Source organism: Oncorhynchus clarkii, chromosome 7, assembly GCF_045791955.1.
Source record: "Oncorhynchus clarkii lewisi isolate Uvic-CL-2024 chromosome 7, UVic_Ocla_1.0, whole genome shotgun sequence".
Lineage (NCBI taxonomy): Eukaryota > Metazoa > Chordata > Actinopteri > Salmoniformes > Salmonidae > Oncorhynchus > Oncorhynchus clarkii.
Window position 1 is genome coordinate 53,047,433 of NC_092153.1, and position 15,320 is coordinate 53,062,752.

The following is a 15,320-nucleotide window of genomic DNA, read 5'->3' on the forward strand; positions in this document are numbered from 1 at the left end:
GCACAACATATGAATCAACACTACACAGGAGAACATCAGCTTCATAGCGAGAAGGAGAACTGGTTTCCTTAACTGCACAGGGTTAAGACCAATGTTCCTTCTAAACTGCACGCGGGCACAAAGTAGCACCGAGACTGCCGTGCAGCTACCTGCACTTCCGTGCAGAGCTCCGAAGAAATCTCAGCCCATAGAGAGAAATACGAGATTGAACACTTTTCCCTGTTAGTTAACACTATCAACGTTTTCCTTTACTGTGGCAATTATGATCGAATCAACACAATATTATCCACTTTCAATGCAACACACTGAAACAAAACCAACTATGCAAGAGATGTTGTTGGAGGCAGAATGCATCGGAGTAGGATTCTATTGCACAAGACTCTACACAGATCGGTGCAGCATAACCAATCAGAGCTGCAGTAGGTCTACAGTGCATTCGGAAAGTTTTTGTTACATTACAGCCTTATTCTAAAATGGATTCAATCGTTTTTTCCCTCATCAATCTACACACAACTCCTCATAATGACAAAGCAAATACAGGTTTTTAGACATTTTTGCAAGTTTATATATATAAAAAAAACAACTTAAATATCACATTTAAATAAGTATTCAGACCTTATCCTCAGTACTTTGTTGAAGCACCTTTGGTATCGATTGAGTCTTCTTGGGTATGACGCTACAAGCTTGGCACATCTGAATTTGGGGTGTTTATTCCATTCTTCTCTGCAGATCCTCTCAAGATGTCAGGTTGGATGGGGAGCGTCGCTGAACAGTTATTTTCAGGTCTCTCCAGAGGTGCTCTAGGAAGAGTTGGTGGTTCTAAACTTCTTACATTTAAGAATGATGGAGGACACTGTGTTCTTGGGGACCTTCAATGCTGCAGAAAGGTTTTGGTTTCTTCCCCAGATCTGTGCCTCAACACAATCCTGTTTCGGAGCTCTACGAACAATTCCTTCAACCTCATGTCTTGGTTTTTGCTCTGACATGCACTGTCAACTGTGGGACCTTATATAGACACGTGTGTGCCTTTCCAAATCATGTTCAATAAATTTAATTTACCACAGGTGGACACCAATCAAGTTGTAGAAACATCTCAAGGATGATCAACGAAAACAGGATGCACCTGAGCTCAATTTCGAGTCTTATAGCAAAGGATCTGAAAACGAATATAAATAAGGTATTTCTGTTTTTTATTTTTAATACATTTGCATTTTTTTTCTAAAAACCTGTTTTTGCTTTGTCATTACGGGGTATTGTGTGTAGATTGATGACTACATTGTTTTGTAATACATTTTAGAACAAGGCTGTAACGTAACAAAATGTGGAAAAAGTCAAGGGGACTGAATACTCCGAATGCACTGTATATGCAAATAGACCATTGCCATATATGGATAAGTGCAATTTACTTTGAACTGGACTGTGTTTAGAGCTGTGGTCATGAGCAGATAGATGTGCTTGTTTTGAGAGCTGCATGGAGCCACATGTGCACATTTTGTTCATATCCTTTGCTAGTTAATGAGTTATTAGCCCAGTTGTACTGTAGTCAGCAATGGGGGAGTGGTTGCTTCCTACAAGAGCACAAAACGTCTTTGAAAAGCAAGTCAGGTAAAGAGCTGTTTTTGTCTTAAAAAGGCAGTGCTGTATTTTGAGACAGGAATAAGATAAATAGCCAATAGGCAGAGGGAAGCATAATTTGTCTGATTCTCTGTAATAATGGTATGGGAATAATAATGCATTTCATTTTGTAAAGTGGTTTCTGCAATCAAACAAACACAACAACATTTTCAGCCTCCTCCTTGTCTGAAGGACAAGTGGATAAACAGGTTAATGTCAAGCCCTGCATGTTTTTCAAAAGTCTCATGGAATGTAGACCTACATTGAACACCACACATTGGCTGCTACTGTAGGCTGAATGACAGAATAGCTATTTCCCTGTTAAAATGTTATGGGATGCATTTTCTCCATTGTTTTTGATGGAATGCCACTCTGTTATGCCTACATTATGATCAAATAGCCACAGTAGTGGTCTGAAACTGTAACTTAAAGTTGTTACAGCCTCAGTGTTCACAGTAAACTCACGCTGGAAGAATTTTCACAACTTTCAAGTTTGCGCTCAGCAGACCTGAAAGGGAACATTGGTTGGGGCCACAGAGAACGCTCAGAGGACCTACAGCAATCCTGTATGCCACCGTGACAACACAGGGAAGATTATGCCCCAGTTTCAGAATTTGTGATGCAGTACGTGGATCTGATGAATATCTGTGTATGTGCGTGTGTGCATGCGTGTGCCTCTGTGTGTGTGAAAATGTGAGATAAGCTGCTTGAGTTGACACAACCTGACATGGTCAAATTGGTACACAGAGCTGGTCCACAGAGTTGGTACACAGTGTATGCTGTCACAGGGCACTCAAAAACAAACATCTAGGAGACACCAAGTTCTAGAACCTGAGAGACACAGAAAACATCTGTTAGGACAGGAACGAGCCAGGATAAGAAGAGAGCTGGGGGAGGAGAGGGGCTGACATGACATAGGAGCTGAGACCAAAGGAGAAAGCAGAGAGGTAAACAGAGTCCCAGGAGAGGGGTGGGGGTAACACTACCTTAAGAGAAGCGCGGGAGTAAGGTGGTACCCCACTGTCGTATTTCCCTGAGATGATCCCACAGGCCAGTGGTGACCATGTCATCGCCCCCACACCTGAGAACATGGGAACATGGGGTCAGCCTGTCCCCATCACCACCACCACTCAGTATTGACATGCTGTTCTGTCTAGACTGATGAGGAGAGCATCCATCCCTGGGTGCTGCTGTCCTCTTCCCTCTTTTTTGTAAGGCTAAGTATTTACTGTATTTAAAAGCATAACATAGCCACAGAAACCTTTGTAAGCTGCAGCATACTTATATCTAGGCAATCATAGAATGATATATTACAACTATAATAATAGTCATTGAATAGCTATCCCTGTGTATGAAATACTGTTGTGCTGTATCAGTCTGTCCAGACCAGCTCCACTCACCTATCTTATGGAAGAGCTCTGGCAGCTGCACCTCTACCTTCTCCCTCTGGAACATGTGATACTCAGCCTGCTCACAGATGGGAGGGATCTGGTTGAACTGCCGCGCCACAGAGTACGCCTCCTACAGGACACACAGGGAACAGCAGCCGTCAGCCTGAAGAGTACTGTACGGTGGCCACCGGCTAATCAAAGCAGGAGAAGGTTGTGATGCCCATCAATCAATACTGTGAAAGTCATGGTCAGAGTCTGTCAGAGTCTAGCACAGTCAGTGTGACATTACAGTGGAGGCATGCCATTGTCCGTGGTGAGACTGGGTCTGGGCAGAATGATGACCGGAAGGAGAAAAGGCTGTGTGTGTGTGTGCATCTCACCCAGAGTTGAAAGTAGATTACATTTCTTCCTGGTACAGGACATCCCATGTGCACATGCACTAAAAACATGTATGGGCCTAACAGTAAAGACGTGTTCATAGCGCCAGTCCACAAATAAATGTCATTTAACTGTAAAAATGCATTTATTATCTTTTCATGTGGCATGAACACAAACAGGCATGTTTTCATCCGATTGTCAAACAAATCACTTTAAAAAGTAGGCTACCTGCGCAGGTTTGTCCACTAAAATAATTCCACCATCTAAACAGTGCACCCGCCATTTGACCAATTGAAAGACACGTCTATTAAAACACAGAAAGTACAATGACATTCGATTGTTATTAGGCACACTTGTAGCAGCCTGAATTGATGCGTCCACAGCTGTCTGGCCACATCTCGGTCCCCGATGACGTGGTCGTCGATTAAGGCAGCCCCCCGCACCTCTCTGATGCATTCAACATTTCGGTTGAATGCATTCAGTTGTGCAACTGACTAGTTATCCCTGTTACCATTTCCCAGTCACTTCTGCCTCTGCAAAATGTTAGTGTTCAAGTCTGTTCGCTAATTTCTCATGCTGCTGACAGGCGGTAATGATAAATGATGGTGAAATATCCTACAGTTTTCTTGACATCTTTGTTTGAATTATTGTGATAGGCACATTTTTCTTTATTTTGCCGGTACTCTGTACTGGCTTACTTTCAGCCCGTCTCACCATGATCTCCATGGGGCTCCAGCGGGACGTGCCCCAGTACATGGCCATGCCCTGGTTGATCACATGGGTCATCGCCCGCACCGTCTCTGCCAATCAAAGAAAGAAACACACACACACACACTACAATGAGTGGAGAGACCAATGCTGTGTTTGAGCCTGTGAGCAACCAAGAGAGAAAATGCAAACAGAATGAGGATGAGAGTGCAAAATAAGGATTCATAAGAGAGTCTCTCTCTCTGCAGAGTAACTGTAACAGGTACAGTCTGAGTATGTTGTATCATAATCTTCCTACTGTAGCATGGCCCATACAGGACATCAGATGAATACAGAATGACAATATTCAACTTGAGGTTTTTAGCTCAAGAAGTGTTTCACTTTTACTTAACGCTACCTCGGGTGTTCGACTGCTGCCAGTGAGGAAGAATGAGGTGAGGTGAACTACAGGGATCTCCGAAGTGACTGGCACCCCTGACTGGCAACGCACAAACAATACTTTAAAAATATAAACAATATCATTATTGTGATAATCTCAAAATACCAACACGTGAGAAGTACTGTACTTTATTGATGTTTCAATGGAACTCACCAAAATAATGTATTGATTTAATAAAAAAATCTATGTCCTCCAAATCAAGGTTTCACAATTAATGGCACCCTTAAAGATTATTGTAAATAACATCTACCAAAATTAAACCAGGAATTAAATTCCACTTATTTAAGTTTATCTAAGTCTTAAGGAACTATATTGACCCATTCATTACATCACCTCCTGTTTCACTAGGGTATAAAAATGAGGTAACACACATGCAATATCCCTTTGTCATCCAACACCATGAAGATTAAAGAACTGGCTGTTCAAAAGAGACCTTCATGAATCTGGTAATGGCTACAAGAAGATCCACAAACAATTGAATATACCACTGAGCACTGTCAGGGCAATTATGAAAACAGTTAAAAGATATGGAACAGTTGAAAACCTCACGGGCAGAAGACGCAAATGCATTTTGCCCCCAGGATAGGGAGGAGGATGGTGAGAGAAGCAACAAAATCCCCAAGAATCACTGTGAAAGAATTGCAGGCCTTGGTGGCGTCTTGGGGTCACCAGGTTTCAAAAAGCACCATCAGACGCCACCTCCACAACCACAGGCTCTTTGGAAGGGTTGCCAGAAGAAAGCCCTTTCTGACCCCAAGAAACAGCCTCAAACGCTTGGAGTTTGCCAAACGTCATTTAAATTATGATTGGAAGAAGGTGCTCTGTTCAGATGAGACCAAAATGGAACGTTTTGGTCAGATACAGCATCGGCATGTTTGGCGTCGATACAGAGATGCATACAAGGAGAGGCACCTCATACTCACGGTGAAACAGAGATGCATACAAGGAGAGGCACCTCATACCCACGGTGAAATATGGTGGTGGGTCAGTGATGTTTTGGGGCTGTTTTAACTCCAGAGGTCCAGAGGCACTGGTTAAGATTGTGGCATAATGAATTCCACCGTATCAGGCAATGTGTTCCTTAACTTTTTCAAATATTACAGGAAAAGACTCCATGCTGTTATCCTTGCCAGAGGTGGTGGCACTAAGTACTAAATAAATGCCAATAATTATGAAACCTTGATTTTGGTGAAATTAATTTTTGTATTAAATAATTGTATGATTTTGGTGGGTTCCATTGAAACATTAATAAAGTACAGTATTTCTCACATGTTGGTATTTTCAGTTTCTCTCTATAATGATATTGTTTATATTTTTAAAGTATTGTTTGTGCATTGCCAGTCAGGGGTGCCAGTCATTCTGGAGACCACTGTATATAGCCCTGTGAGTTAGGGTGGACATAGGCATGTCAGAGAATGCTCAGACGACCTACAACATCCCAGAATGTGAGCTTCTGGGATGGAGAGAACATAGCAGGGGAATATCAGGGGAATAGAAAGCAGAGGAATAGAAAGCAGGGGAATAGAAATCAGGGGAATAGAAATCAGGGGAATAGAAAGCGGGGGAATAGAAAGCGGGGGAATAGAAAGCAGGGGAATAGAAAGCAGGGGAATAGAAAGCAGGGGAATAGAAAGCAGGGGAATAGAAATCGGGGGAATAGAAAGCGGGGGAATAGAAAGCAGGGGAATAGAAAGCAGGGGAATAGAAAGCAGGGGAATAGAGAAGAGACAGCAGAAGCCAGTGACAGAAGAGGACCAAGATGTTCCTCCTTACCTTCCATGGGAGTGTTGGGGTCCGGTCTGTTTGCAAACACCACGTCCACATACTCTAGCTGCAGTCTCTCCAGTGAGGCCTTTAAACCTACAACGACATGCATCACGTCCACAGTTCCACACACTGCTATTGTTCAGGGAAATGATTGCAGCCATATCGCATTGATTATGCTATTGTGAGGTAGTGCTCAATATAATATAAATGTGATTGTAATAAGGTGTTTCTTCCTCTACAGACACAACTCCAAACCCCCAAGAGAGTCCCAAAATCTCAATTATCACCCTGGAGCCAAATCTACTAATTAGGATGTATTTTGTTTGATTGACAATCAATATTTAAAGTTCTTGTCCTGTCTTTGATCTGTGTGACATACTATACAGTACTCAGCTCCTATAAAAAACAGTGTTTTTAGAGACAAAGCAGATGGTAGAGTAGATTCCTAATCGAGGTAAAGCCTCTGACTGCTACATTGTATCAACGGTGGTGGTGTCTATGTCCTCTTTATAGATTTCACACTTCTTTCCATCTCAGATGAATGTTTTCCACTGCGGAATTTCCATCCCCTGCACTTTACATTGACTTTAGACAATCATGTGCATCAGAGCCACAGAGAGTGGACATTGATTAAATTTGCCAGCAATACCAATGTTTGTTGATGATGAGTGTGAAGGAGTGGGTTGTTAAAGCCATGGAATTTGTGTTAAACTCACACTACAGTATGTTTGTAAGCATGTGTTGGTCTACGCTGCTAGACAGTGGCATAAACTAGCTGTCAATTGATGTACTGTACCGTGTGCCCATGGCAATATGCTTCAGTAACTTGTTCATAGTTCCAGGCCACAAATGCACAACACAAACACACTCATGCACTAACACACAGAACCAGGTCATTAGCTGCAGAGGGGCTGAAATTGGGAGCCTTTATCTCTCTCTGTAACCACTCTACCATCCACATGTTGACTTTGTGGCAATGTCATGATCTGTGTGATCTTTTTATTTATTTATCCGTTATTTTACCAGGTAAGTTGACTGAGAACACATTCTAATTTGCAGCAACGACCTGGGGAATAGTTACAGGGGAGAGGAGGAGGATGAATGAGCCAATTGTCTGTCCGTGCGTCCGTCTGCAGCTTACTTACCTTCTATAATGTGTTTTCGGGACAAGCCTCTCTCAGTCTCTGCTCTATGGGTGAAAAACACATTCCACAGTTGAATTATAGCAGTTGCTGTCTTTCCATCATGTAATCTCTCTCTCTCTTTATCATTTAGTCCATCGCAGTAACAACATCACATGATATACATTTCAGCTTGACTAAAAGCCCATTATATAGATTCAGTGTGGATTACACATGATCACATTAACAAGAGGGCATTAGATAGATACTCCATTGCTACTCCAATAGATATATACTCCATTTCTACTCTATTAGATAGATATTCCATTACTACTCCATTAGATATATACTCCATTACTACTCCATTAGATAGATACTCCATTACTACTCCATTAGATAGATACTCCATTACTACTCCATTAGATAGATACTCCATTACTACTCCATTAGATAGATACTCCATTAGATAGATACTCCATTACTACTCCATTAGATAGATACGCCATTGCTACTCCATTAGATATATACTCCATCACTACTCCATTAGATAGAAACTCCATTACTACTCCATTAGATAGATACTCCATTACTACTCCATTAGATAGATACCCCATTGCTACTCCATTAGATAGATACTCCATTAGATAGATGCTCCATTAGATAGATACTCCATTAGATAGATACTCCATTAGATAGATACTCCATTAGATAGATACACCATTACTACTCCATTAGATAGATACTCCATTACTACTCCAATAAATAGATACTCCATTAGATAGATACTTCATTACTACTCCAATAGATAGATACTCCATTACTACTCTATTAGATAGATACTCTATTACTACTCTATTAGATAGATACTCTATTACTACTCTATTAGATAGATACTCCATTACTACTCCATTAGATATATACTCCATTACTACTCTATTAGATAGATACTCCATTACTACTCTATTAGATAGATACTCCATTACTACTCCATTAGATAGATACTCCATTACAGCACCAGTCACTCACAACTCCAGACAAATTACACACAGCAGCATATCTCTCATTAGGACACAAAGACACCCAGAGAAGAGTCAACATACTTTCCACCCCAGAAGATCTTGGTTGTGATCACCAAACTGGAACGTCTACACAGAGATGGGGGAGAAAACCCATTACAACTTACATGTGAGACCCTCTGTACACAGGAGTACACAGACAATGAAGCACAAAGAGAGTGTTTTCTAGGTGCTCTGGATGACAGTGAGGGCAGAGGGCCGGGTTGGAAAAATGTGTGACGGTATCTAGAGGTGAGGGCTTGCGTGCCTTAAGTCTTATATGTCGTGACTGGCAGGATGACTAAGGCGCCTAGTAACACACCCTTTAGGTTCATACACACCACACACACACACAAAGGAGATGGACAACACTGCCTTGGGCCAGTAAACATGACCTGGACCAGGGTCAGACCAGTGACCCTCATACCACTTTACAAGTACAGTACACATACACAGCTGATGAGGTGAAAGAGTACAGTACACACACACAGCTGACGAGGTAAAAGAGTACAGTACACACACACAGCTGACGAGGTGAAAGAGTACAGTACACACACACAGCTGACGAGGTGAAAGAGTACAGTACACACACACAGCTGACGAGGTGAAAGAGTACAGTACACACACACAGCTGACGAGGTGAAAGAGTACAGTACACACACACAGCTGACGAGGTGAAAGAGTACAGTACACACACACACAGCTGACGAGTACAGTACACACACACAGCTGACGAGGTGAAAGAGTACAGTGCACACACACAGCTGACGAGGTGAAAGAGTACAGTACACACACACAGCTGACGAGGTAAAAGAGTACAGTACACACACACAGCTGACGAGGTGAAAGAGTAAAGTAGACACACACAGCTGACGAGGTGAAAGAGTACAGTACACACACACAGCTGACAAGGTGAAAGAGTACAGTACACACACACAGCTGACGAGGTGAAAGAGTAAAGTACACACACACAGCTGACGAGGTGAAAGAGTACAGTACACACACACAGCTGACGAGGTGAAAGAGTACAGTACACACACAGCTGACGAGGTGAAAGAGTACAGTACACACACACAGCTGACGAGGTAAAAGAGTACAGTACACACACACAGCTGACGAGGTGAAAGAGTAAAGTAGACACACACAGCTGACGAGGTGAAAGAGTACAGTACACACACACAGCTGACAAGGTGAAAGAGTACAGTACACACACACAGCTGACGAGGTGAAAGAGTAAAGTACACACACACAGCTGACGAGGTGAAAGAGTACAGTACACACACACAGCTGACGAGGTGAAAGAGTACAGTACACACACAGCTGATGAGGTAAAAGAGTACAGTACACACACACAGCTGACGAGGTGAAAGAGTACAGTACACACACAGCTGATGAGGTAAAAGAGTACAGTACATTCCATTATTCAGTAGCTTTGAGGAGGGACACTCCATTAATATTGTATCTCTCTCTCTGCCCGTCTGGATGACTCCATTAATATTGCATCTCTCTCTCTCTCTCTGCCCGACTCCATTAATATTGCATCTCTCTCTCTCTCTGCACGCCTGCCTGATTCCATTAAAATTGTATCTCTCTCTCTCTCTCTGCCAGTCTGCCTGACTCCATTAATATTGTATCCCTCTCTCTCTCTGCACGCCTGCCTGACTCTATAAATATTGTATCCCTCTCTCTCTCTCTGCCCGACTCCATTAATATTGTATCCCTCTCTCTCTCTCTCTGCCCGACTCCATTAATATTGTATCTCTCTCTCTCTCTCTGCCTGACTCCATTAATATTGTATCTCTCTCTCCCTCTCTCTGCCTGACTCCATTAATATTGTATCTCTCTCTCTCTCTCTGCCTGTCTGCTGGTGCACAACACACCACACTGCTCCCTTCTCCTCCAATAAGGTAGAGGAGTTATGAAAACATGTCTCGTTATGAGAGTACCTCCATCCCTTCTTCTTTATGACGTTCCCCAGCACCACCTCAGCCCTGGGGGGAGGGAGAGAGAGAGAGAGAAGGGATATTAGATAATCATAGTCAACCAACAACTATACATACCCTGATGCAAAAGAAAACAAACAGAACAGCCATTGAAAAGGAAGACATCAGAAATGTGTGGTGCTAACCCTGAACAATACTTCCAGTGTCTTTATAGACACTGCCCTCCTGCAGCGTGTGGAGTTCAACTCAGAGAGATGGCAATGTGAATGGGCTGCCTGGCAGGGTGCAGGCTGGAAGGCCTATGGCTGGTGTGTAACAGGCTCCCTATCAGTCTTTCATTAGCAGCAGTAGGGGTGCTAATTCGGCCCAACGTGGAGCCCATTAGGGCTGGGATAACTCCTGTCACTGGGAGGAAGAGAGCACCTCGCTGCATGGCTAACAAATGACATGTTTTCCTGTAATGTGACCTCGGTATACTGTACAGCACGCACAAAGGGACTGATCTGCCACCTCTGTCTCTGTGCCCTCTCTAACTTTCTCTTATGCCTCCCATCTCCCCTCCCCATCAGATGTCTCTCTGCCTGTGCGTGCAGACTGCTGGTTTGAGCAGAGGAAGAGAAGGGACATTTCTGGCTGATGCCAGATGTTTGCATCTCTTCCCCCCCTGGAGACCAATGTCTTCTTCATGAATAGAGCTCTCCGCTCCCAAGAGAGGATCTGACTCTCTGTCTGTCTGTGTGCGTGCGTGTAGCCTAGCGCTTAAGATCGTTGGGCCAGTAACCGAAAGGTTGCTGGTTCAAATCCCTGAGCAGACTAGGTGAAACATCTGTTGATGTGACCTTAAGCAAGGCACTTAACCCTAATTGCTCATGAAAATCGCTTTGAAAAACAGTGTCTGCTAAATGACAAACGTAAATGCGTGACATACTATACAGTACTCAGCTCCTATAAAAAATAGTGTTTTTAGAGACAAAGCAGATGGTAGAGTAGATTCCTAATCGAGGTAAAGCCTCTGACTGCTACATTGTATCAACGGTGGTGGTGTCTATGTCCTCTTTATAGATTTCACACTTCTTTCCATCTCAGATGAATGTTTTCCACTGCGGAATTTCCATCCCCTGCACTTTACATTGACTTTAGACAATCATGTGCATCAGAGCCACGGAGAGTGGACATTAGCCAGCAATACCAATGTGGGTTGATGATGAGTGTGAAGGAGTGGGTTGTTAAAGCCATGGAATTTGTGTTAAACTCACACTACAGTATGTTTGTAAGCATGTGTTGGTCTACGCTGCTAGACAGTGGCATAAACTAGCTGTCAATCGATGTACTGTACCGTGTACCCCTGGCAATATGCTTCAGTGACTTGTTCATAGTGCCAGGCCACAAATACACAGCACACATGATAAAGCTATCAACAATTCATGCAGTGGCTGTTGTGGAATTGGGAAACATTGAAATAAAATTTCTTTGTCTTTTATTTTCTTTCTTCAGTATTTTACATGAGTCTTTTACACAATATTAACACCTTGGGAAATATGCCCAACACATTGCCACAATGAGAGCCCAGTATTTCCTTGGGGAGCGTTTAGAGAGGAGTTGTAGGCTGTTCATCTGAGGTACTGTTGGAAAAGGATAATCCCTCAGATTATTTCAGTTAATCCTAAATAACAACAAAGATTCATGAATCCAGGAGGGTGTACACAGATATCAGAAGAGATGTCATGGTTTATAAAGCCCTATAAAGGTTTGTATTGTTCTATGTAGCTCAGTTGGTAGAGCGTGGTTCTTATAGCGGATAGTGGGTTTGATTTCCGTGACCACCCATATGTAAAAAATGGACGCATGCATGACTAAGTTGCTTTCGGATAAAATGTCTGCTAAATGTAGTATTGGCAAAATATCAGCGTTTGGGTTCAACTGGTATTCAAGCTGTCATGGATAATTGACTCTGACCTTACATCAAAAATACCATTAAAGCTTATGAGCGTTATAAATGAGGTGTATCTCCCTCAGGTCTGTAGCTCAAGGCTCGAGAGCCAGTAATCACTCATGTTTATGTAAACAGTTTTACAGGCTTTACCTGGTCCCCCTGTCCATGGCACGTCATGAATTCAATTGCATGACCTTGTACTTGCTAACATGCCTGCCACGTACCTATGTGCGAGGCAGCAGGGGCGCAGACTCAGGGTAAGTGTATCCGTGTGTTTTTCCTCTGAGCCTCGGGGGCCTCAGATCTAATGAACCAGAGGTTTAATCCAATTGAATGAGATCTCCAAAGATGTGTGATGGCCAGGGAGACTCCCTCCACGTGCTGTAGGCGAAATCATCACAACCACACTGGAGAGACTGGAGACCAGCAACAGCCTCATTGGTACTAGATGCCAGTGTACACCACATCCCTTAGACGAGTCCCTACCTAAACACACTCGTTAGTGTTAGTGTTAGTGTTAAGTCAGCGCTGGTTCAAAGACCCTAAAGTAAATGTTAGCCTATGCTTTGTTTGGCTATGTGGCTGTGTATGGTGTGATACTGGGACTGGGTGGTCAACAATAACTAAGTCATGTCTGGATGAAGATGTGATGTGGACAGTCTGGATGATACTCACTTCCCTGCAGCGTAGACCTCTGCTGTATCAAACAGATTGATGCCGTTCTCGTAGGCCAGGCACACAAGCTGCTCGGCCATCTATTGGCCGAAGAGGTGGTGTGAGGGAAAGGAAAGAGAGAGGAGGAAGGGGAGGGGGTTGAGACATCACTGAGATCGATTATCAAAACCTATCCGCATGCATGATGCTGTAAGCGCACACGCCAGTGCGTTCATGGTTCATATAATTGTTCATTCATATGCCACATTTTCTAGCTATTCTACATGGCAATGCAGCGTCAGCAGAACTATTCTTCCCGAGCAGCAGTGGGCTCTAGGAGCATGTAGGGAGTTGTGAAACTGGGGCGTGTTGACTGACAGAGAAGTGGAATAACAGCATAACACAATCCATCTGCTCTCACCTCGTCTGTTATCTGTCCACCAAACGTCACCCATGTTCCTGCAGAGAGACGACAAGGAGACTGTGTTAGTAGTCTATCAGATTAGTGATATATAGGGAGAGTGGTGTTGAAGAAGCAGTGTTGCTGATTACCGTAGCTTCTTAATTATAGTTTTGAGAGATGTGGCTTTGGTACAGTTAACCAAAGCAACAGTGTTAGTTAACAGATAGAGAAGGTCTCAGCTGGTATTTCTGGCATATCCTCACTCTCCCACGTCTAGAGAAATGCCTTAGAAAAACGCCTTTGGTGTGAAATAAATTCCCTCTGTGGCTCACTTTGTCTTACTGGTGAAGTCACCTCTAACACAGTTGTATCTCCCAGCCCCTCAGCCAACCCCCAATCCCTTCTCTCACTCACCTAGTCCAAGGCAGGACACCCTCAGGCCAGACTTCCCAAGGTTTCTGTCAAAACACAGAATACATTAGCATTAATATTGTGTTGATAATGGCGCTGTGCTTTTTAGTGCTGTAGGTTTGAGAGCGTCAAGCTTTGTTTCAAGTAGTTCCATGCTTCATGTGAATAAATGTCTCTGTGTTGGGTATACGGACACTGACTCACTGTGAGAGTCACTGGAAGGTTGAAACTAGGCTTGGGTGGTATCCCAATTTCTGGGATTTATGGAATTACCAGCATACAAGGGGGCGCTAAAATGTTTTTTTTTTGTTCTTTTAAAAGCCCATTGTGTGTTCATTACCAGAATGTTAACAAAATTACCACAAGTAAAAGTGAATTCTCCTGGACGCTTTAAGTTAACAAACTACAAACTAATTCCAAAGACAGGTAAATCCAGCTCATAAAGTTATAAAAGTATAGCCAGTAGCCATTTTCAGTGAGAGTGGACATTTACTATGAGAGAAATTGAGCAAGTGAACAAAGTTGTGATGCATGCTTGTCTGAAGGAAGCAGCACATGTCCACCAAGGCCCAGTGTCCGGTCTGGAGCGTGAAGTCATGAGGTCTGCTGGTCGGCTACTGCGTAGCAACCAAAAGTGTCAAAAGCCTGGTCTGTCCTAGAAAGCCCAAGTAAATTACAATCGCCAAAATGGCCAAACATTTTTTTTTAGACAGCCATTTTGTGCTCTAAAAGGTGTTTATGATGATCAAGTTGGATGCCCACAGTGAATTATTTTAAAAGTTGAAATCAAGATATTTGAATGACATAGTGATCCATTCTGACTACTGCATTTCTCGTCAGGACCACGTGCTGACACAAACCAATCACGGCCGGCAAGCTACGAGGAGGCTCCCGGTTGAGTCTCTCAGGCGGGATGAAAACGACTACATCGACCATGATCCTTAGCTAGATACGGCTACTTTCACCATGATCCCTAGTGATTATTTTGGTGCCATTCAGTAAAATGCCACGCTTCATGTGCCATCTGGAGATTTCCATAGGTTACAGGTTACGTATGTAAAGTACAGTTACATACGTTACAGTTTTATTCTAAAATTGATTTAAAAAATGTTTGCAAATGTATTAACATTTAAAAACAGAAATACCTTAATAACATAAGTGTTCAGACCCTTTGATATGAGACCCAAAATTGAACTCAGGTGCATCCTGTTTCCATTGATCATCCTTGAGATGTTTCTACAACTTGATTGTAGTCCACCTGTGGTACGTTCAATTGATTGGACATGATTTGGAAAGGCACACACCTGTCTATATAAGGTCCCACTGTTGACAGTGCATGTCAGAGCAAAAATCAAGCCATGAGGTCAAAGGAATAGTCCATAGAGCTCCGAGACAGGCTTGTGTCGATGCACAGATCTGGGGAAGGGTAACAAAACATTTCTGCAGTATTGAAGGTTCCCAAGAACACAGTGGCCTCCATCATTCTTAAATGGAAGAAGTTTG

The 15,320-nt window shown here is 43.0% G+C and overlaps 1 protein-coding gene across 1 annotated transcript in view; it reads right to left on the minus strand.

The window, feature by feature from the left end:
* LOC139413457 (voltage-gated potassium channel subunit beta-2-like) overlaps positions 1–15,320 on the minus strand; it is a 51,802-nt gene that overhangs the window by 6,410 nt on the left and 30,072 nt on the right. The window contains exons 2-11 of the mRNA XM_071160878.1: positions 13,821–13,864; positions 13,425–13,462; positions 13,025–13,104; positions 10,420–10,464; positions 8,519–8,563; positions 7,443–7,486; positions 6,304–6,390; positions 4,098–4,183; positions 3,015–3,135; positions 2,601–2,695 (exon numbers count right to left, since the gene is read on the minus strand). Coding sequence (XP_071016979.1) covers positions 2,601–2,695; positions 3,015–3,135; positions 4,098–4,183; positions 6,304–6,390; positions 7,443–7,486; positions 8,519–8,563; positions 10,420–10,464; positions 13,025–13,104; positions 13,425–13,462; positions 13,821–13,864 — 685 coding nt within the window. The remainder of the gene's footprint in view (positions 1–2,600; positions 2,696–3,014; positions 3,136–4,097; positions 4,184–6,303; positions 6,391–7,442; positions 7,487–8,518; positions 8,564–10,419; positions 10,465–13,024; positions 13,105–13,424; positions 13,463–13,820; positions 13,865–15,320) is intronic.